The 24,911-nt window shown below is 37.5% G+C and overlaps 1 protein-coding gene across 1 annotated transcript in view; it reads left to right on the top strand.

Moving 5' to 3' along the window:
• Positions 1 to 24,911, top strand: part of LOC139180901 (uncharacterized) — a 462,995-nt gene that overhangs the window by 228,353 nt on the left and 209,731 nt on the right. The window contains exon 10 of the mRNA XM_070783492.1: positions 5,336 to 5,455. Within this exon, the coding sequence (XP_070639593.1) occupies positions 5,336 to 5,455 (120 nt within the window). The remainder of the gene's footprint in view (positions 1 to 5,335; positions 5,456 to 24,911) is intronic.

The following is a 24,911-nucleotide window of genomic DNA, read 5'->3' as shown; positions in this document are numbered from 1 at the left end:
CAACCTAGGCAAGTATGTATGACTTATGACATATTTATAGCTTTACATTTTAAATATATATATATATATATCAAATTGAAGTATTTACTGGGGATAAAATACACATTTGGTACCAGCATGAATATGGATTTTTATCTATAAGTTTTTTCAGGTCATTAAAATTGTAAGAGATTTTGCTCTTTAACCATTTAAATCACTGTGTTTTTCCATGACCCTTTAGCCTAAAACCAATGTTATACTTAATTATTTTAAATATTCTTTGGAAAAGTTTGAGAATTGCTTTTATGCCCACGTACTCATCAGTGATAAATATTAATGTAGTTCTACTATATATACTTAGAATTGTGCTAAGTGATGGAGATTCATGTGTGTATGTGTGTATACAGTGGTGTGTGTATATATATATACACACACACACACACACACATATATGGTGGCTTAGCCACTAAGCCGTGTCTGACACTTGCAACTCTGTGGACTGCAGCCTGCTGGGCTCTTCGGTCCATGGACTTCTCAGGCAAGAATACTGGAGTGGGTTTGCCATTTCCTTCTCCAGGGGATTTTCCCGACCCAGGAATTGAACCTGGGTCTCCTGCATTGCAGGCAGATTCTTTACCAACTGAGCTACGAGGGAAGCCCATATAAACTCATGGATGGGAACATATGCTCTTGTAACCATCCATGAATTTTATTAATAGGTAAAAAGGTAGTTTATCAGCTCCTATTTATAATTCTTTTTTTTCTTAACTTAAGGTTTTCATTTCCCTTCTTAACTCTTACTAATATTTTAGAATCAAATTCCATATATTAAATCTGTTAAGATAAAATTCAGCAGAGTAAATTTTAAAGATCTTATTGGCTTTATTCTTTCTAAGACATTAGACAAATTCATCATAAGATTTGTTTATTCATTAGCATTCCATAACAGTAGATAACACGAACTTACCTGACTAATAAACCTCAGAAGAATAAAAGATGTATGTAAAAATTATTTTTCATGTTGACAACTGTAAAGACACATCTATTTTAATTAATAAATCTGGGCTTCCCAGGTGGTGCTAGAGGTATAGAACCTGCCTGCCAATGCAACAGAAATAAGAGACACAGGTCAGTCCCTGAGTGGGGAAGATCCTGTGGAGAAGGGCATGGCCACCCTCTCCAGTATTCTTAGCTGGAGAATCCGATGGAGAGAGGAGTCTTGTTGGCTACACAGTCCATAGTGTCACACAGAGTCGGACATGACTGAAGCCACTTAGCACACACACACACACACAAGCCAGTCTTGATACTGAGTATTTTCCCAGGCCACATGAACTTGAAGCATTTGGGTTTATTTCTAATATATTCCTGAGAATTTTATGACTGCTTAATTTGTATAAGCTCTTACTGTTCTTTGAATTAATTGAACATAGCTCTTTTATAAGTTAATTTGGCAATACCATTACGAGTCAGAAGAATATTTCACATTACAGCATACATATACAGACACACATGGGCTTCCCCAGTGGCTTAGTGGCAAAGAATCTGACTGCAGTGCAGGAGACATGGGTTCAATACCTGGGTCGGGAAGATCCCCTGAAAGTGGGCATAGCAACCCACTCCAGTATTCTTTCTTAGAGAATCCCATAGACAGAAGAGCCTGGAGGGCTATAGTCCATAGGGTCACAAAGAGTCAGATACAACTGGAGGGCTATAGTCCATAGAGTCAAAAAGAGTCAGACACGACTGAAGTGACTTGAGCATACATGCATACAGACACACATAAATAAGCAAGCACAAGCTGAGATCTTATAGCTTTTATTTTAATGTTTTCAGCCGTTATGTCAGTACCTGCTCACATGGCTAAAGCTTTTTAAAAGCTCTTATTTTGGAGAAGACACTTAAGATTTTTTGTATCTTGTAAAGTTTTTTTTTTTTTTTTTTTTTGTATTTTTTATATAAAATATTTTTTAAAATATTTTTGTATCTTGTAAAGTAATCTTATGGAAGCGGTGAACTAGATTTGGGGCAAGGAAACCTCTGTAGCAGTTTATATATATATATATATATATATATATATAATCAGTTCAGTCACGCATGTCTGACTATTTGTGACCCCATGGATTTCAGCACACCAGGCTTCCCTGTCAATCACCAACTGCTGGGGCTTGCTCAAACTCATGTGCATTGAGTTGGTGATGCAATCCAACCATCTCATCCTCTGTAGTTCCCTTCTCCTCCTGCCTTCAATCTCTCCGAGCTTCAGGGTCTTTTCCAGGGAGTTAGTTCTTCAGATCAGGTGGCCAAAGTATTGGAGTTTCAGCTTCAGCATCAGTCTTCCAATGAATATTCAGTACTGATTTCCTTTAGGATTGACGGGTGTGATCTCCTTGCTGTCCAAGGGACTCAAGAGTCTTCCCAAAAACCACAGTTCAAAAACATCAATTCATTCAGTTCATTTCAGTTCAGTCACTCAGTTGTGTCCACCTTTTTGCGACCCCATGAACCGCAGCACGCCAGGCCGCCCTGTTCACCACCAACTCCCAGAGTTCACCCAAACCCATGTCCATTGAGTCAGTGATGCCATCCAACCATCTCATCCTCTGTCCCCTTCTCCTCCTGCCTTCAATCTTTCCCAGCATCAGGGTCTTTTCAAATGAGTCAGCAATGCTCATCAGGTGGCCAAAGTATTGGAGTTTCAGCTTCAGCATCAGTCCCTCCAATGAACACCCAGGACTGATCTTCTTTAGGATGAACTGGATGGATCTCCTTGCAGTCCAAGGGGCTCTCAAGAGTCTTCTCCAACACCACAGTTCAAAAGCATCAATTATTTGGCACTCAGCTTTCTTTATAGTCCAACTCTCACGTCCATACATGACCACTGGAAAAACCATAGCCTTGACTAGACGGACCTTTGTTGGCAAAGTAATGTCTCTGCTTTTTAATATGCTGTCTAGGTTGGTCATAACTTTCCTTCCAAGGAGTAAGCGTCTTTTAATTTCATGGCTGCAATCACCATCTGCAGTGATTTTGAAGCCCAGAAAAATACAGTCAGCCACTATTTCCACTGTTTCCCCATCTATTTGCCATGAAGTGATGGGACCAGTTGCCATGATCTTTGTTTTCTGAATGTTGAGCTTTAAGCCAACTTTTTCACTCTCCTCTTTCACTGTCATCAAGAGGCTCTTTAGTTCTTCTTCACTTTCTGCCATAAGGGTGGTGTCATCTGCATATCTGAGGTTATTGATATTTCTCCTGGCAATCTTGATTCCAGTTTGTGCTTCCTTCAGCCCAGCGTTTTTCATGATGTATTCTGCATATAAGTTAAACAAGCAGGGTGACAATATACAGCCTTGACATACTCCTTTTCCTATTTGGAACCAGTCTGTTGTTCCATGTCCAGTTCTAACTGTTGCTTCCAGACCTGCATACAGGTTTCTCAAGAGGCAGGTCAGGTGGTCTGGTATTCCCATCTCTTTCAGAATTTTCCACAGTTTATTGTGATCCACACAGTCAAAGGCTTTGGTATAGTCAATAAAGCAGAAATAGATATTTTTCTGGAGCTCTCTTGCTTTTTTGATGATCCAGAAGATGTTGGCAATTTGATCTCTGGTTCCTCTGCCTTTTCTAAATCCAGCTTGAATGTCTGGAAGTTCTCTGTTCATGTACTGTTGAAGCTTAGCTTGGAGAATTTTGAGAATTGAATTGAAAGAAATGAAATGAAGTCACTCAGTTGTGTTTGACTCTGTGTCCCCATGGACTGTAGCCTACCAGGCTCCTCCGTCCCTGGGATTTTCCAGGCAAGAGTACTGCAGTGGGTTGCCATTTCCTTCTCCAGGGGATCTTTCTGACCCAGGGATCAAACCCAGGTCTCCTGCATTGTAGGCTGACGCTTTACCATCTGAGCCACCAGAGTAGTCTTTGCTGGTATGTGAGATGAGTGCAATTGTTCAGTAGTTTGAACATTCTTTGACATTGCCTTTCTTTGGGACTGGAATGAAAACTGATCTTTTCCAGTCCTGTGGCCACTGCTGAGTTTTCAAATTTTCTGGCATATTGAGTGTGCCACTTTAACAGCATCATCTTTTAAGGATTTGCAATAGCTTAGCTGGAATTCTATCACATCAAATAGCTTTGTTCATAGTGATGCTTCCTAAGGCCCACTTGACTTCACATTCCCAGATGTCTGACTCTATTTGAGTGATCACACCACTGTGGTTATCTGGGTCATTAAGATCTTTTTTGTATAGTTCTTCTTTGTATTCTTGCCACCTCTTCTTAATATCTTCTGTTTCTTTAGGTCCATACTATTTCTGTCCTTTATCATGCCCATCTTTGCATGAAATATCCCCTTGGTATCTCTAATTTTCTTGAAAAGATATCTAGTCTTTCCCATTTTATTGTTTTCCTCTATTTCTTTGCATTGATCTAAACATAGGGAGGCTTTCTTGTCTCTTCTTGCTGTTCTTTGGAACTCTGCTTTCAGATGGGTATATTTTTCCTTTCCTCCTTTGCCTTTCACTTTTCTCAGCTATCTGTAAGACTTCCTCAGATAATCATTTTGCCTTTTTTTCATTTCTTTTTTTTTCAGGATGATTTTGATCACCACCGCCTGTACAGTGTTATGAACATCCATCCATAGTTCTTCAGTCACTCTGCCCATGAGATCTAATCCCTTGAATCTATTTGCCACTTCCACTGTATAATTTTAAGGGATTTGATTCAGGTCATACCTGAATGGCCTATAGGTTTTCCCTATGTTCTTCAATTTAAGTCTGAATTTTTGCAATAAGGAGTTCATAATCTGAGCCACAGTCAGCTCCTGGTCTTTTTTTGTGCTGACTGTATAGAGCTTCTCTATCTTCGGCTGAAAATATTATAATCAATCAGATTTCGGTATTGAACATCTGGTGATGCCCATGTGTAGAGTCGTCTCTTGTGCTGTTGGAAGAGGGGGTTTGCTATTCTGGGTGATAGCTAACTTTTTCTTAGGTTTTCTGCCTTTTCCAAAATTTCCATGAATATGTGTACTTTTTCAGGAATAAATTGACCTTTTTTATCTCGTTTTATTTCTCACTCATCTGCACTTTGCCCATACGACAATTGAGAGGACCTAAAAAATTAAGTCCAGTTTTATGCTTTGATAATACACAGTTAACTCACTCTGCAAACATATAAGTATATTTTTCATCTTTTGGTGAGTCATGTTGTATCTCTCTCTGAATACAAATAGGAATATATATGTACATGCATATATATTATATATTCATTTTTTAAACCTGAAAATTATGTCAATTACATGTTAGAACTGAAATAGTGATGCTGATATGATTTTCATATATTTTTTCTTTTCTAGTGCAAGGGTGTGACTAAAATCTATCATTACATAATTGCTCTGCCACCTGATCTTACAGAACTGGAAACACAAATTGCAGAAGTTATTACCCCTGAAAAGAAGTCATGTAATGTGCAAGTGGTAAGCAATTTTTAAGAAAAGATTTACCATTAAACTAAATTATTTAGTGAAGATTTGTAAATATCAATCAAATTCTCTCTAATTTAACACAGAAGTGGGTATTATGTGTTTTTTTTTTTTTTTGGTTTCCTTTTAATGTCTCTAAATATATAGTTGATACTTGAACAACACTGGAATTAGGGGTACCAACCCTCCATGCAGTCAAAAACCCACATATAACTTTGCAGTCTGTTCTCTATATCTACAGTCTCACATTCATAGATTCAAACAACCATGGATAGTGTGGTACTGTAGTGCTTATATACTGAAAAAATGATTGCACATAGGTGAACCTGTGCAGTTCAAACCCATGTTCAAGGGTCAACTGTATACAGTATATAAGATGATGTGATCATGTCTGGCTTTTCAGTATAGTCATTATGCTAATTTTAGGTGACTTTATTATATACCATTGAATTCATATATCATGATTTATTTAATCATTCAATTGTCATTGGATTATTTAGAATGTTGCCATTTTCATGTGTTAAAAGTAAAACTGATATAATGGTCTTTTAAAGTATAATGTATTTTAACCATTCAAATAATATATTTGAATATATTTATATGATTCTGATAATAATAACAGAATATACTGTTGTCTTCCCTGGAAGCTCAACTTATAGAGAATCTGCCTACAATGCAGAGAGACCCTGCTTTAATTCCTGGGTCAGGAAGATCCACTGAGAATGGATAGGCTACCCATGCCAATATTCTTGGGTTTCCTTAGTGGCTCAGACAATAAGGAATCCACCTGTAATGCGGGAGACCTGAGTTGGGAAGATAACCTGACAAAGGGAATGGCTACCCACTCCAGCATTCTTGCCTGGAGAGTCCCCATGGACAGAGAGCCTGGCAGGCTACAGTCCATGCGATTGCAAAGAGTCAGACACAGCTGAGTAACTTTCAGTTTCACTTTCACAATTGTTTTAGGATTAATTGTATTGTTAAGTTACTTACCAGAAGAATTCTATCAAACTAAACCCTGTATTTTCAGAGTATTGAATTTTATCTCTTTTTCTAATTCTTGCTAGAATTGTAAAATCAAACCTCATTTTTGTTTTAGTGTGGGTTTAATTGTTTGAGCATTTTTATTATATGCTATATTTTTCTCCTAATTTCCTTTTCTTTACCTTTATTATTTAATTTTTCTAACTTGAAATTGCCTGTTAATTAATATAAAATATAAGAATGCCAAAGGAAAACATTTATTTGTTTTAGTCATAAACAATACTTGTGTATTTTCTTCCAATATTTTTTCTATTCATATTTTATATATTTGTGACATACCACATATATAACTTGATCACATGAACATATCATGATTTACTTGATTTTGTTTTACTTGTTGGCATTCAAATTACTTCAAGCTTTTGTTATTTTACTGTTATATATACTGTTCTGATACATATAATTGAGCATCTTTGTACCTAAAGCTCTTAATGCTTAGTTGTTGAGACATGCAATTACTGGTCCAAAGGTTATGAACAGTTCCAAGTTTGTAATATATACTGAAAATTTGCTTTCTAAAAGATTGTATCAGTTTGTGCTTTTACTATTTAAACAAATAGAATTATTCAGGTGAAAAACAGTCATAATCATAATCCTAGTCATATCTTGTTTCTTTTACAATTAATGAGGTTTAACATTTTCCATTATATTTATTAGCCATTTTCCCTTCCTTTTTCCTAAATTTCCTGTTCATAGTCCTTGCCCACTTAATTAAGGGGATCTTAGAGGTAACTTATGTGTATTTTATGTTAATTACATGTCCCAAGTTTATTGTAAAGATTTGCACAATAAACTGAGATATAGAATCTTTTAAGTTCAGAAATAAGCTCGATAAAGTCAGCTTGCCTATTTTAAGTGCATTATTTTTGCCCACTTACCGTATGATTACATCTGTCATAGTATTTACTGAATTTCCTGTACTTTTAAAAATTGATATAGTAATGACTTAAATCTTAAAGCAAAGGCAAATAACTTCACATGTGCTCCAACAGAAAACATCATTTAACATTAATTTTTAAAGCTATAATTTGAAGTAACCCTTCATATGTCATGCTTCTATTATCAGAATCATTTTCATCTAAGTCTTTATTTTAATCTATGTAAACATAGCAAAATCATTATTACGGCTGCATGACAACCTTATCTTAGCATAATGACTTAATGAAAAAGAGAAAGTGGAGTTTTTTAGTACAGAATTGTTTGTCTTGAAATAGCTAATTACCTGGAAAAAAAAAAGGATATACCTTTGAAATGGAAATTTTTATTGTTCAATTTGATCAAGGATGCCATTAAACTGTAAGCTGCATGCGAAAAGAATGTGACATTTTATGCCAATGGCGAAGTTCAAAATTAGTGATTTAAAATATCAAATAATAATCTGTCTCTCAGTTGTAGAATTATACAGAATAGAATTTTAACCTTATTATGCAAAATATACAAATCCAAAACACATGAGGGAATAAATTTCATAAACAAAGAAAGCAAGTAAATTGGAACAGCAGTAGAATTTAGTGTTAGGATTAATTAGCTTTTTTGAAATCCCTACTTTACCACAAATTGCCTAGATGTGAACTTGAACAAGTCATATTTCCTCTCTAAAGCTCAGTTTCTACTCTGTAAAATGCAGAGCTTGACTGAATGACAACTGAGGTCACATATAGCTATATAAATCTAATATGGTTTCACAGGTCCAGTTCAGTTCAGTTCAGTTCAGTCGCTCAGTCGTATCTGACTCTTTGCGACCCCATGAATCGCAGCACGCCAGGCCTCCCTGTCCATCACCAACTCCCGAAGTTCACTCAGACTCACGTCCATCGAGTCAGTGATGCCATCCAGCCATCTCATCCTCTGTCATTCCCTTCTCCTCCTGCCCCCAATCCTTCACACCATCAGAGTCTTTTCCAGTGAGTCAACTCTTCGCATGAGGTGGCCAAAGTACTGGAGTTTCAGCCTTAGCATTATTCCTTCCAAAGAAATCCCAGGGCTGATCTCCTTCAGAATGGACTGGTTGGATCTCTTGAGGGACTCTCAAGAGTCTTCTCCAACACCACAGTTCAAAAGCATCAATTCTTCTGCCCTCAGCTTTCTTCACAGTCCAATTCTCACATCCATACATGACCACTGGAAAAACCATAGCCTTGACTAGATGGACCTTTGTTGGCAAAGTAATGTCTCTGCTTTTCAATATGCTATCTAGGTTGGTCATAACTTTTCTTGCAAGGAGTAAGCGTCTTTTAATTTCATGGCTGCAGTCACCATCTGCAGTGATTTTGGAGCCCAAAAAAATAAAGTCTGACACTGTTTCCACTGTTTCACTGTCTATTTCCCATGAAGTGATGGGACCAGATGCCATGATTTTTGTTTTCTGAATGTTGAGCTTTAAGCCAACTTTTTTTGACTCTCCTCTTTCTCTTTCATCAGGAGTCTTTTTAGTCCCTCTTCACTTTCTCTCATAAGGGTGGTGTCATCTGCATATCTGAGGTTATGGATATTTCTCCTGGCAATCTTGATTCCAGCTTGTGTTTCTTCCAGCCCAGCATTTCTCATGATGTACTCTGCATAGAAGTTAAGTAAGCAGGGTGACAATATACAGCATTGATGTACTCCTTTTCCTATTTGGAACCAGTCTGTTGTTCCATGTCCAGTTCTAACTGTTGCTTCCTGACCTGCATATAGGTTTCTCAAGAGGCAGGTCAGGTGGTCTGGTATTCCCATCTCTTTCAGAATTTTCCACAGTGTATTATGATCCACACAGTCAAAGGCTTTGGCATTGTTAGTAAATGCCAAAGAATGCTCAAACTACTGCACAATTGCACTCATCTCACATGGTAGTAAAGTAATGCTCAAAAATCTCCAAGCCAGGCTTCAGCAGTACATGAACTGTGAACTTCCAGATGTTCAAGCTGGTTTTACAAAAGGCAGAGGAACCAGATATCAAATTGCCAACATCCTGTGGATCATCGAAAAAGCAAGAGAGTTCCAGAAAAACATCTATTTTACAGGCCCACAGTTTTATATTTCCCAGAGTGGCCTTGCAAAGAAATCATTAACTAGTACACATATTCTGCTCAGTGGCTAACTGATTCCTAACATAGAAATGGATTGAATATTACCGACTTTTATTAAAATGTTTGCTTGGGGCTATAGATTCTGGTATGTTGGGGACAGAGGGAGGGTATTAGGAGTTTGAAGGTTATTCTTCCCACTATTGGTGAAGCACACTTAAAAGGGTAAGTTCAGGTTTTGAAGAGCCTGAATCTTACACAATTTGAGATTGCCTCTGAAAAACACACAAAATGAAATACAAGTTGAAATGTGGAATAAAGAAAATCACAGCAAATTGCAAAAATTAACATCTGATGAATAATACAAACATGAAATACTCTCAGTGCTTTGGAAGGGGACTGTATAAGTAAGGGGTCCTAAAACTTAAGCTTCATTGGCTTCATGATAAATCTGTCTCTGGGACTAAGCATGGTTTTCCCTCTGCATACTTCTCTCTGGCTCCACACCTTATTATTATTTAGCTCCTTATCTCCAGGGGATCTTATCTCCAGAGGATCTTCCCCACCCAGGTCTCCTGCATTGCAGGAGGATCTTAACCAGCTAAACTACCAGGGAAGCCCTATTCTTAAGCAGTCTTTCTAAATCAGAGAACACAAATAACATGAAAGAAGAAAATATCAGAAGTCAAACAGTAAATACTATATAGATATGGTTTATGTGTCAGCAAGGAACGTACAAAGCCAGTATGCCTCCATCCATGTCAGCTGCCTGAAATATTTTTGTCATACTGCTTTCATTTAGATGGCGAAAAAAATTGACCCATAAATTAACCAATGTTTCCTATCTAGGACCATTATTTCATGTCCAAGGAAATGTACTGGCACACTGACATCATTTCTACCAACATCTCATCACATTCATTTTCCATATAAGATGCCTGGTTCCATGTGCTTTTTGTGCACTTGGTGTGTAGATAATTATGATAATTGATTTATTCAAGGATTATGATGACCCAGATGTTTTCATTGTCATAGCCCATAAATTCTTGTCTAATCTGAGATTTGTATTATATGCTATTTTTTAAATCACATTTTCCTCTGTTTTTGGCAACCATTTAAAATAGTCTTTGAAATACTGTAATGGTGTGCATATTCAATGTTATCATAATTGCTTTTAAGATTTAATATATTTCAGGAAACTATGGCATCTATGCCAACTCTTGGTTACCAGTTAGGCAATCTATAACAAAAATTAAAAATGTAAAATTAAGTTTTACCTTCATAATATAATATACAGCATTCTAATTAATAGGTGTGAGTATTAAATAATATGCTTTATTGAGGAAACTAACAGTAAAAGAAAGCTACCCAGAATGATTAAATGACAGGAAAAATAAACCTTAATGCTCTGCAAAGGGAGAAAACCAAGAAGTAACTGAATTTTTCTGTCCATGGAAAATTTATCAAATTTTTTTTTTAACATTTAAAAATCCAATAGACTATGGGCTTCTGTTTTAAAGTAAATCTGTAGTGGGATCATTTCCAAGTGTAAAAAAGTTAGAATAGAATCACAAAATATGTTTGTATGTTGAAATATTACATGAACACAGGGTTTTTTTGTTTTTGTTTTTTCATTTTATTTTATTTTTTCATTTTAAAAATACATCATCTAAGAGGAGTGTTTTTGAGTTCCCAAAATGTATCACTGCAGTGTATTCTGAAAATCCATCATTTAGCCCAAAAAAGTGGCCATACCCTCTACTTTCAGAAAGAAAGTTTCAGGTTCTATCCATTCAAAGAACTGTGTTACAAAATTGTCTATCTTAAATGGTTCATAAGTGATCAATGCAAAGAAATAGAGGAAAACAACAGAATGGGAAAGACTAGAGGTCTCTTCTAGAAAATTAGAGATACCAAGGGAATATTTCATGCAAAGATGGGCAGAATAAAGGACAGGAATGGGATGGACCTAACAGAAGCAGAAGATATTAAGAAGAGGTGGCAAGAATGCACAGAAGAACTATATAAAAAGGATCTTAATGGCCCAGATAACCACAATGGTGTGATCACTCATCTAGAGCCAGACATCCTGGAATGTGAAGTCAAGTGGGCCTTAGGAAGCATCACAATGAACAAAGCTAGTGGAAGTGATCAAATTCCAGCTGAGCTATTGCAAATCCTTAAAAGATGTTGCTGTGAATGTGCTGCACTCAATATGTAAACAAATTGGGAAAACTCAGCATTGGTGACAGAACAGGAAAAGGTCAGTTTTCATTCCAGTCCCAAAGAAAGGCAATGCCAAAGAATGTTCAAACTATCGCTCTCATCTCATGTGGTAGCAAAGTAATGCTGAAAATTCTCCAGGTGAGGCTTCTATGGTACCTGAACTGGGAACTTTCAGATGTTCAAGCTGTATTTAGAAAAAGCAGAGGAACCAGAGATCAAATTGCTAACATCCGTAGGAACAACACATGGAAAAAATAGACTGGTTCCAAATTGGGAAAGGAGTACGCCAAGGCTGTAGAGTGTCACCTGTTTATTTAAATTATATGCAGAGTACATCATGTGAAATGTCAACCTGGATAAATCACAAGTTGGAATCAAGATTTCCAGGAGAAATATTTACAAACTCAGATATGCAGATGATACTACTCTAAGGGCAGAAAGCAAAGAAGAACTAAAGAGCCTCTAGATGAGGGTAAAAGAGGAGAGTGAAAAAGCTCGCTTAAAACTGAACATTCAAAAAATGAAGAACATGGCATCCAGCCCCATCACTTCATGGCAAATAGATGAGAAAACAATAGAAATGATGACAGACTTTATTTTCTTGGGCTCCAAAATCATTGCAGATGGTGACTGTAGCCATGAAATTAAAAGACACTTGCTCCTTAGAAGAAAAGCTATGGCAAACTGAGACAGTATATTAAAAACCAGAGACATTGCCAACAAAGGTCCATATAGTCAAGCCTATGGTTTTTTCCAGTAGTCATGTATGGATATGAGAGTTGTATAAAGAAAGCTGAGCATTGAAGAATTGATACTTTTGAACTGGTTTTGGAGAAGACTCTTGAGAGTCCCTTGGACTGCAAGGAGATCAAACCAGTGAATTCTAAAGGAAATCAATCCTAAATATTCATTGGAAGGACTGATGCTGAAGCTAATACTTTTGCCACTTGGTGTGAAGAACTGACTCATTGGAAAAGACCCTGATGCTGGGAAAGGTTGAAGGCAGAAGGAGGAGATGACAGAGGATGAGATTGTTGGATAACATCACCAACTTGATGGACATGAGTTTGAGGAAGCTCCGGGAGATAGTGGTGGACAGGGAAGCCTGGTGTGCTGCAGTCCATGGGGTCGCAAAGAGTCAGACACGAATGATCGACTGCCCTGAAATGGTTCATCTCTGCTTAGGAACCTTGAACTACTTGGCTGACATCTTGTTCCATTAAAGTGGCAAATCTCAGGAGATAAAACCAAGAGCTTGTAATCAGACATTAGTCTGGCTGTATGTCCTTGATGGACATTTCTGCAATAACTCTTTGACTAATGACCCAATAGGCTTCTAGTAGTAGCTAGTCTGTGTGAGAAAGATATACTAAATTAGAGTCATTAGGGAGATGCCTTACAATATATCACATTTTAAGAAGGAAGTATATATTTGGAACTCACAAAGTACCTGCCTGTCTTCTTGTTCCCCTTCTTTGTTCCATTCCATTTCACTTTACCTCTACCCTCTTTTTCATTTGCTTCAAGTGTGATATGATCAGTACTTATCTACTCAAAGTGTTCCTTCGTGAATATTTCCCCTGGTGCTATGGGAATGTGGAAGTAAATGCCAGTTCTATGAATGAAAATGTAAATGTTTTCCATGATCCTAAAAATAAACCCTGGGATATACAGTATCATACATTTTGTTCTTTTAGGTAAAGATTTTTTTCAAATTTACTGTGTTTTATTCAATTTTTAAAATTCTACCTGTGTATAAATAGCCATTATTTATATAACCTCTTAGTTTGCTTTCATATCTATAATTTCTTTTGAAATGCATACTGTCATCTCATTTGGTGCTCAAAATGACTGTGTGATAGACAGGGCAGAAACTATTTTCATGTTCATTTTTTAAATTAAGAAGTTGAGGCCTAGATACAGTATACCTATACATTATACCTCTATCCCTGCTTGTCACTGCTATCTGTCAAATTCAGTTGGATTTATTCAATCATGTGGTCAGCTGTTTTTTTCTCAAAAACTAATCCAAAATTTCAACACTTCCAGAAATGTTTCCCTATCCAACTCCAGCCTTCTTTTATCTCAGCTTATGGCCTCACCACCCCCTTCAGCAAAAATATGGGCCAGTCACTTAGGAATTCCCTGGGAATATCTACAGTAATGATGGATTTTGTGATTTGTGTCAACCTTTCAGCTGAAAACAGGAAAGCTTGATAAATTTTTAAAATTTGTTAGTCATTAGAGAACTAACAATCAGTAAAAAAAAAAAAAAAATGAGACTAACATCTGGAAGAAGAAAACCTAGACTGTAAAGCAATGAAAGCCAGAAGAAAATGGATTTCTATTTGAAAAAACTGAGCTGAAAATGCTGAAATTGCCAACTTAGAATTCAGTTTTCCATAAAACTATTCTTCAAAGATGATAGTAAAATTAAGACTTTTTGGAATCTGAGAATGGAACAAACATAACTGATATTTTGTTACTATCAGTTCAGTTCAGTCTCTCAGTCGTGTCCATCTCTTTGTGAATGCATGAACTGCAACACACTAGGCTTCCCTGTCCATCACTCACTCCTAGACCTTGCTCAAACTCATGTCCATTGACTCAGTGATGCCATCCAACCATCTCATCCTCTGTCCTCCCCTTCTCCTCCTGCTTTCGATCTTTCCCAGCTTCAGGATCTTTTCCAGTGAATCAGTTCTTCATATCAGATGGCCAAAGTATTGTAGTTTCAGCTTCAGCATCAGTCCTTCCAGTGAATATTGGACTGATTTCCTTTAGGATTGACTGGCTCAATCCCCTTGAAGTCTATGGGACTCTCAAAGTCTTCTCTTATTACTATCACTCCCAAATAAATACTGTTCTTTGGTGGAATAAAAACAATCTGAGATGCAAGCTAAAGAATGTGGGAAAGAATGAAGAGCAACAAAATGGTAAATATGTATGCAAATATAGATTATTATTGGCTGAGTAAAGTGATAACAGTTGCAATAATAAGAATATGGAGTTTTAAATAGGTAGAGTTTAACCTTGTTAAAGTAGTGGCAAATAAGGATGGACGGGGTAAATAAAGTATTCTAAGGGCAATACATTATCTAAGAAGTAAAACTGTAACTTGGTAAGCCATGGATGCCTGTGGTACCACTAAAAGAATAATAAAATAATGTATGAATATCAACATTAGAGGAGACAACTGGAAGTAATAATCCGAAAGAAATCAAGAAAAGAGAATCAAAGGAACAAAATACAGGCATGAAAAATGGAAGTCAACAAGTACAATAACACTGTAGATTTAAACCCAAATATATCAGTGATAATATGAAATGTAAAAAAATCTAAATGCTCCAGTTGAAAGAAAAAGAACATCATACCAGCTTAAGAAAAAAGTATAGGCTACTTACAAAGCCATGCCTAAAATATAAAAGCATGCATTATTTTAAATTAAAATGATAGAAAAAAATATATACAACAGGCAGTTACCAAAATAAATTTGGAATATTTGTCTAAATAGGTTTTTTTTTAATTTATTTATTTTAGTTGGAGGCTCAATACTTTATAATATTGTACTGGTTTCTGCCATACATTGATATGAATCAGCCATGGTTTTACATGTGTTTCCCAACCTGAACCCCCCTCCTACCTCCCTCCCCATCCCATCCCTCTGGGTCATCCCAGTGCACCAGCCCTGAGCACACTATCTCATGCATCGAACCTGGATTGGTGATCTCTTCCATATATGATAATATATATGTTTCAATGCTATTCTCTCAGATCTTTCCACCCTTGCCTTCTCCCACACAGTCCAAAAGACTGTTTGATACATCTTTGTCTGTTTTGCTGTTTCACATATGTGGTTATCATTACCATCTTTCTAAATTCCATACACATGTGTTAGTATACTGTATTGGTGTTTTCTTTCTGGCTTACTTCACTGTATAATAGGCTACAGTTTCATTCACCTCATTAGAACTGATTCAAATGTATTCTTTTTAGTGGTTGAGTAATATTCCATTGTGGTACATGCATCTCTTTCAGTTCTGGTTTCCTCAGTATGTATGCCGAGCATTGGGATTGCTGGGTCATATGGAAGTTCTAGTTCCAGTTTTTTAATGAATCTCCACAATGCTCTCCATAGTGTCTGTACTAGTTTGAAATCCCACCAACAATGTAAGAGGGTTCCCTTTTCTCCATACCCTCTCCAGCATTTATTGCTTGTAGACTTTTGGATAGCAGCCATTCTGACTGGCATGAGATGGTACATCATTATGGTCTTGATTTGCATTTCTCTGATAATGAATGATGTTGAGCATCTTTTCATGTGTTTGTTAGCCATCTGTATGTCTTCTTTGGAGAACCGTCTGTTTAGTTCTTTGGCCCATTTTTTGATTGGGTCATTTATTTTTCTGGAATTGAGCTTCAGGAGTTGCTTGTATATTTGTGAGAATAATTCTTTGTCAGTTGTTTCGTTTGCTGTTATTTTCTCCCATTCTGAAGGCTGTCTTTTCACCTTGCTTATAGTTTCCTTTGTTGTGCAAAAACTTTTACGTTTGATTAGATCCCATTTGTTTATTTTTGCTTTTATTTCCAATACACTGGGAGGTGGGTCATAGAGGATCCTGGTTTGATTTATGTCGGAGAATGTTTTGCCTATGTTTTCCTCTAGGAGTTTTATAGTTTCTGGTCTTATGTTTAGATCTTTGATCCATTTTGAGTTTATTTTTGTGTATGGTGTTAGAAAGTGTTTTCTTTTCATTCTTTTACAAGTGGTTGACCAGTTTTCTCAGCACTTGTTAAAGAGATTGTCTTTTTGCCATTGTATATTCTTGCCTCCTTTGTCAAAGATAAGGTGTTCATAGGTGTGTGGATTTATCTCTGGGCTTTCTATTTTGTTCCATTGATCTATATTTCTGTCTTTGTGCCAGTACCATACTGTCTTGATGACTGTGGCTTTGTAGTAGAGCCTGAAGTCAGGTAGGTTGATTCCTCCAGTTCCATTCTTCTTTCTCAAGATTGCTTTGGCTAGTCAAGGATTTTTGTATTTCCATACAAATTGTTAAATTATTTGTTCTAGTTCTGTGAAAAATACTGTTGGTAGCTTGATAGGGGTTGCATTGAATATATAATTTGGTTTGAGTAGTATACTTACTTTCACTATATTGATTCTTCCAGTCCATGAACATGGTATACTTCTCCATCTGTTTGTGTCCTTTTTGATAATTCACCAGTGTTTTATAGTTTTCTATATAGAGATTTTTGTTTCCTTAGATAGATGTATTCCTAAGTATTTTATTCTTTTCATTGCAGTGGTAAATGGAATTGTTTCCTTAGTTTCTCTTTCTGTTTTCTCATTGTTAGTGTATATGAATACAAGAGATTTCTGTGTGTTAATTTTATATTGTGCAACTTAACTGTATTCATTGATTAGCTCTAGTATTTTTTTGGTGGAGTCTTTAGGGTTTTCTATGTGGAAGGTCATGTCGTCTGTAAACAGTGAGAGTTTTACTTTTTCTTTGTCAATCTGGATTGAAGAATCCTTGCATCCCTGGGATAAAGCCCACTTAGTCATGATGTATGATCTTTTTAATATATTGTTGGATTATGTTTGCTAGAATTCTGTTAAGGATTTTTGTATCTACATTCATCAGTGATATTGGCCTGTAGTTTTCCTTTTTTGTGGCATCTTTGTCTGGTTTTGGTATTAGGGTGATGGTGACCTCATAGAATGTATTTGGCAGTTTACCTTCCTCTACAATTTTCTGGAAGAGTATGAGTAGGATAGATGTTAGCTCTTCTCTAAATTTTTGGTAGAATTCAGCTGTGAAGCTGACTGGTCCTGGGCTTTTGTTTGCTGATAGATTTCTTATTACAGTTTTGATTTCTGTGCTTGTGATGGGTCTGTTAAGATTTTCTATTTCTTCCTGGTTCAGTTTTGGAAAGTTGTACTTTTCTAAGAATTTGTCCATTTCTTCCAAGTTGTCCATATTATTGGCATATAGTTGCTAATATTAGTCTCTTATGATCCATTGTGTTTCTGTGTTGTCTGTTGTGATCTCTCCATTTTCATTTCTAATTTTGTTAATTTGATTTTTCTCCCTTTGTTTCTTAATGAGTCTGGCTAATGGTTTGTCAATTGTATTTATCTTCTCAAAGAACCAGCTTTTGGCTTTGTTGATTTTTGCTATGGTCTCCTTTGTTTCTTTTGGATTTTTTTTAAATTTTATTTTATTTTTAAACTTTACATAATTGTATTAGTTTTGCCAAATATCAAAATGAATCCACCACAGGTATACATGTGTTCCCCATCCTGAACCCTCCTCCCTCCTCCCTCCCCATACCATCCCTCTGGGTCATCCCAGTGGATTTATTTCTGCCCTAATTTTTATGGTTTCTTTCCTTCTACTAACCCTGGGTTTCTTCATTTCTTCTTTTGCTACTTGCTTTAGGTGTAGAGTTAGGTTATTTATCTGACTTTTTTCTTGTTTCTTGAGGTATGCCTGTATTTCTATGAACCTTCCCTTTAACACTGCTTTTACAGTGTCCCATAGGTTTTAGGTTGTTATGTTTTTATTTTCATTTGTTTCCATGCATATTTTGATTTCTTTTTTGATTTCTTCTCTGATATGCTCTTTATTCAGAAACGTGTTGTTTAGCCTCCATATGTTGGATTTTTTAATAGTTTTATTTTTTTCTTTAATTGAGATCTAATATTACTGAATTGTGGTCAGAAAAGATGCTTGGAATGATTTCAATTTTTTTGAATTTACCTAGTCTAGATTTATGACCCAGGATGTGATCTATCCTGGAGAAGGTTCTGTGTACACTTGAGAAAAAGGTGAAATTCATTGTTTAGGGGTGGAACGTCCTGTAGATATCACTTAGGTCTAGCTGGTCCATTATGTCATTTAAAGTTTGTGTTTCCTTGTTAATTTTCTGTTTAGTTGATATACCCATAGCTGTGAGTGGGGGATTAAAGTCTCCCACTGTTATTGTGTTACTGTTAATTTCCCCTTTCATACTGGTTAGCACATATTGTGGTGCTCCTATGTTGGTTGCATATATATTTATAATTGTTGTATCTTATTCTTGGATTCATCCTTTGATCATGATGCAGTGTCCTTCTTTGTCTCTTTTCACAGCCTTTATTTTAAAGTCGATTTTATCTGATATGGGTATTATTATTCTTGCTTTTTTTGGTCTCCATTTGCACAAAATACCTTTTTCAAGCCCTTCACTTTCAGTCTGTATGTGTTCCTTGTGTTGAGGTGGGTCTCTTGTAGACAGCATATATAGGGATCTGTTTTTTATATCTATTCAGCCAATCTTTGTCTTTTGGTTGGGGCAATGAACCCACATACATTTTAAGGTAATTATTGATAAGTATGATCCTGTTGCCATTTACTTTGTTGTTTTGGGTTAGAGCTTATACAACCAAAGATGAGCTGTTTTGGTGGTGCTGAATTCTCTCAGGTTTTGCTTGTCTGTAAAGCTTTTGATTTCTCCTTCATATCTAAATGAGATCCTTGCTGGGTACAGTAATCTGGGTTGTAGGTTTTTCTCTTTCATCACTTCAAGTATGTCCTGCCATTCCCTTCTGGCCTAAAGAGTTTCTATTGAAAGATCAGCTGTTATCCTTATGGGCATCCCCTTGTTTGTTATTTGTTGTTTTCCCCCCTGCTGCTTTTAGTATTTGTTCTTTGTGTTTTATCTTTGTTAACTTGATTAATATGTGTCTTGGGGTGTTTCACCTTGGGTTTATCCCGTTTGGGACACTCTGGGTTTCTTGGATTGTGTGACTATTTCCTTCCAAATTTTAGTGAAGTTTTCAACTATTATCTCTTGGAGTATTTGCTCATGGTCTTTCTTTTTGTCTTCTGCTTCTGGGACTCCTATGATTCAAATGTTGGGGCGTTTCACATTGTCCCCGAGGTTCCTGAGGTTGTCCTCATTTCTTTTAATTATTTTTTCTTTTTTCCTTTCTGCTTCATTTATTTCTACCATTCTATCTTCTACCTCACTTATCCTATCTTCTGCCTCCCTTATTCTTCTGTTGGTTCCCTCCAGAGTGTTTTTGATCTCATTTATTGCATATTTCATTATTAATTGACTCTTTTTTATTTCTTCTAGGTCCTTATTATACCTTTCTTGCATCTTCTCAATCCTTGTCTCCAGGCTATTTATCTGTAACTCCATTTTGTTTTCAATATTTTGGATCATTTTTATTGTCATTATTCTAAAATCTTTTTCATGTAGACTCCCTATCTCCTCCTCTCTTGTTTGGTTTGGTGGGCATTTAACATGTTCCTTTACCTGCTGAGTATCTCTCTGCCTTTTCATCTTGTTTATATTGCTGTGTTGGTGGTGGCCTTTCTGTATTCTGGCAGTGTGTGGTTCCTCTTTATTGTGGCAGTTCCTCCCTGTGGGTGGGGTTGGACAGGTGGCTTGTCAAGGTTTCCTGGTTAGGGCATCTTGTGTTGGTGTTCTGGTGGGTGGACCTGGATTTCTTCTCTCTGGAGTGCAGTGGAGTGTCCAGTAGTGAGTTTTGAGATGTCTATGGGTTTGGTGTGACTTTGGGCAGCCTGTATATTGAAGTTCAGGGCTATGTCCCTGCATTGCTGGAGAATTTGCATGGTATGTCTTTCTCAGGAACTTACTGGCTCTTGGGTGATGTTTGATTTCAGTGTAAGTATGGAGGCTTTTGAGTGATTGTTTATCAATTAATGTTCCCTGAATCAGGAGTTATCTGGTGTTCTCAGGTTTGTGGTTTAAGCCTCCTGCCTCTGGTTTTCAGTCTTATTCTTACAGTAACATCAAGACTTCTGCATCCATACAGCACTAATAATAAAACTTCTAGGTTAATGATGAAAAGATTCTCCACAGTGAGGGACACCCATAGAGGTTCACAGAGTTACATAGAAAAGAGAAGAGGGAGGATGGAGATAGAGGTGACCAGGAAGAGAAGAGAGGGATTCAAAAGGGGAGAGAGCGATCTAGCCAGTAAACAACTCCCTATGTCCTCTCCACAGTCTGTAACCCTCAGAGAGGTTCACAGAGTTACATAGAGAAGAGAAGAGGGAGGAAGGAGATAGAGGTGAGCAGGAGGAGAAAAGGGGGAATCAAAAGGTGAGAGATAGATCTAGACAGTGCTCTGTTCCCTAAATGTTCTCTGCAGCCTGGAACCCGCCACAGAGGTTCACAGAGTTGGGTTGAGAAGAGAAGGGGGAGGGAGGGGATAGAGGTGACCTGGGGCAGAAAAGGAGAATCAAAAGGGGAGAGAATGATCAATTCTCTCAAATAGGAGTAATCACACTCCTAAGTAAAAATGGGTACTGAAGATTGGATTCTTAAATGTATAAAATTGATAATAAAAACTATAAAGCAAAGATTAAAAATCTAGAGTAGAAGCTAGACTCTCAAAAATACAATATTAAAAAACAAACCAAAATCACAAAAATTATAGGAAATATATATGAAGTTTGTTTTAAAAATAGGGTCTTTTTTTTTTTTTTTTTTTTTTTGCAAGGTAATCAGTTCAGTTCAGTCGCTCAGTCATGTCCGACTCTTTGCGACCCCATGAATTGCAGCCCACCAGGTCTCCCTGTCGATCACCACCTCCCAGAGTTACCCAAACTCATGTCCTTCAAGTCGGTGATGCCATCCAGCCATCTCATCCTCTGTCGTCCCCTTCTCCTCCTGCCCCCAGTCCCTCCAAGCATCAGAGTCTTTTCTAATGAGTCAACTCTTCACATGAGGTGGCCAAAGTATTGGAGTTTCAGCTTTAACATCAGTCCTTCCAATGAACACCCAGGACTGAGACTGGTTGGATCTCCTTGCAGTCCAAGGGACTCTCAAGAGTCTTCTCCAACACCACAGTTCAAAAGCATCAATTCTTCAGTGCTTAGCTTTCTTCACAGTCCAACTCTCACATTCATACATGACCACTGGAAAAACCATAGCCTTGCCTATAGTAGGTTATAAAAATGAAAATTAAAGGAGTAATAGAGGACTTAAGATAAATAAAAATTTAATTAAATGATAATAGTAAAAATATATCTAGAAATTTCTCTGGTGCTGTTGTGAGCAATGTGGGGTCAGTTCAGTTTCAGATAGTTCCTGGTTCCAGCTTATACTTCTCACGATCCATAGGCCCCTTCCAATGTAGTCGGTATTAACTACAGGGATTTTAAACTGTTGCACCTCTCACTTCCAAAGTGGTTCCCTCTATTTTGCTTCTTCTGTTTGCAGGTGTCTTCAGTGTCTAATTTCCGCCCTAACACAAAGGGGCGAAGGTGGTCTCTTGTTTAGGCTCACTTGTTCAGTCGTGCTGTGGGGAGGGAGGAACACTGCAAACAAATATCACTGGCATCCATGAGGAGTACTCACAGTGTGTCGGCCACACTGGGTTTGCCCCCTCTCACGGCGTGTGTGCTTTTCCAGACTACACTGCTCAGACTTTAGGTTGCTCTGCAGGAAGCGGGCCCTGGGTTGCATGCACTTCCCACGTCTAAGCTGCTCAGGTTCAGGTTCTTGGGTATTCCACAGAAGCACAGACTTGGTTAGGCTTCCATTTTGTGCCATTCCCTGGTCCGAGCAGCTTAGGCGACCAGGTGCGTGGCAAGCACACTCTCAGGTGTGGTGTGTCTTATCACCTCCCCGGTCCCAGCCACTTGGGTTTCTGGACGTGCCCTCTTCTGGTGTGCCATGTATCTCTTCTGGTGAACTGAACTCTGGCTGCGACCCTCCTAGCAGATATCAACCATCCTGAATCTCAGAAAGTCTTTGGTTAGAAACTGGAAGCCTGTTTGCAGTTTGATAGGGGATGCCCTCTCTGGGGTCGAATTTTCCCCTTTCTGGCTCTGACTGGTGCTTGCCTGGCCCCTGCCTTCAGCAGGAGATGGGCCAGTCTGCAGCCGGCTAGCTTTTCTCTGGTATTCGCTCAGTCCTTTGTTCCGTGTGCAGCCCAGCAGTGCCTTAGGTTAGGGCTTTTCACAGGATAGTTCTCTCTCTCTCTCTCTCTTTTTTTTTTTTTTTTTTTTGTCTCTCTTTGGCTAACCCACCGTTTAGGTTGCTGTCTCACATTAGCTCCCTGAGATTGCCCTCAGGGCATTCAGGCCTGGTCCTTACCCTAAGCAATGCAGCCTGCTCCTCTCCGTTCACCCCCCCGCTTGCTGGTGGCGGATGCGAGCATCTGGGCTACTTCTCTGCTGGGAGTTACCTTTAGGCACGTAATCTGTGAGTTTTATTTATTTATTTTTCCTCCCAATTATGTTGCCCTCTGAGATTCGAAACCTTTCCCCAGACCCACCAGTGAGGTTTCCTGGTTTTTGGAAACTTCTCCTCTATTAAGACTCCCTTCCCAGGACAGATCTCCATCCCTAACTCTTTTTTCTCTCTCTTTATCTTTTATATTTTTTCCTACCTCCTTTTGAAGATAATGGGCTGCTTTTCTGGGTGCCTGGTGTCCTCTGCCAGCGTTCACAAGTTGTTTTGTGGAGTTTGCTCAGCGTTCAAATGTTCTTTCAATGAATTTGTGGGGGAGAAAGTGGTCTCCCCGTCCTATTCCTCCGCCATCTAAAGACCACACCCCTAAGTAGATTTTAAGGCAAAGAAAGCATAACTAGAGATAAAGTAGATATTTCATAAAATAAAAGGTTATTTTTCTCAAGCATAAAAGAATTTTAAATTTGTATACATATAAATATAGCATAGCCTCAAAGTAAAGTAGAAGGTACGAAACTCTTCAGCTTCCTGCAGTCAAAATGATTCTTATCCTCAGGCAACCTCACTTCCTCCCATCCAGGTGCAGAGAAGGATTTTTCTCCTTGTATGTATGGTCCCATTATATTCTCATATCCTTCCACACCTGGTTTCTTTTCATTTTTACTTATCTCTTATTTTTTAAATATACATTTATTTATTTTAATTGGAGGCTAATTACTTTACAATATTGTAATGGTTTTGCCATACATTGACATGAATCCACCATGGGTGTAAATGTGTTCCCCATCCTGAATCCCCCTCCCAAATCCCTCTCCATGCCACCCCTCTGGATTATCCCAATGCACCAGCCCCGAGCACCCTGTCTCATGCATTAAACCTGGACTGGTGATCCGTTTCACATATGAAACTCTCAGTACATAATAGTATGGGGAAAAAGAAACTTTTATAGAATTAAAAAATGGAAGTTAAGAGATTATCTTAATTCCATAAAAGTTTCTTTTCCCCCATACTATTATGCACTGAGAGTTTTTGTATTTCTTGGCTCCCTCTGCCTCAGTGTTTCTCAAGATATTTTTTTTTCTTTTTTTTTTTTTTTCTTTTCTTTTCTTTCTTTCTTTTTTTTTTTTTTTTTTAACTGCATATATCAGAATTACTTAGAGGCACTTGGTAAAATGCAGATTCCTGAACTGCATCTCCACACCTCTTCATCAGAATTCTGGATGTGGCTCAAGAAAGTGCATTTTTAAACAAATTGTTGGTAATTTTGATGCAGGCTAGTATTTGAGAATCACTGTCTATACACCTGTGTCTCTTTTGCTGTCTCGCATACAGGGTTATCGTTACCATCTTCCTATAGTCCATATATATGTGTTAGTATACTGTATAGAACAATCTGTTGGACTCTGTGGGAGAGGGAGAGGGTGGGATGATTTGGGAGAATGGCATTGAAACATGTGTAATATCACAAATGAAACGAATTGCCAGTCCAGGTTCAATGCAGGATACAGGATGCTTGGGGCTGGTGCACTGGGACAACCCAGAGGGATGGTAGGGGGAGGGAGGTGGGAGGGGGTTCAGGATGGGGAACACATGTACATCCGTGGCAGATTCATGTTGATGTATGGCAAAACCAATACAATATTGTAAAGTAATTAACCTCCAATTAAAATAAATAAATTTATATTTAAAAATCAAATATATATATATATATATATATATATATATATATATATATATATATATATAGAGAGAGAGAGAGAGAGAGAGAGAGAGAGAGAGAGAGAATCACTGTCTTTCTTTTTAGTTAAGGAATTTCTCCATGGCTTTTAACTATTATTCTTATGCTAATAACTTCCAATGTATATCTCTACCACGACTTCTTCTTCAAATCAAAGCTCAATTATGATAAACCTGTCTGTCTACAGAAAGAAGGAAGAGGGTATTTGGCTAAAGCC

Source organism: Bos indicus, chromosome X, assembly GCF_029378745.1.
Source record: "Bos indicus isolate NIAB-ARS_2022 breed Sahiwal x Tharparkar chromosome X, NIAB-ARS_B.indTharparkar_mat_pri_1.0, whole genome shotgun sequence".
NCBI lineage: Eukaryota > Metazoa > Chordata > Mammalia > Artiodactyla > Bovidae > Bos > Bos indicus.
The sequence above is the reverse complement of the archived record's forward strand: the minus strand, read 5'-3'. Positions and strand labels throughout refer to the sequence as shown.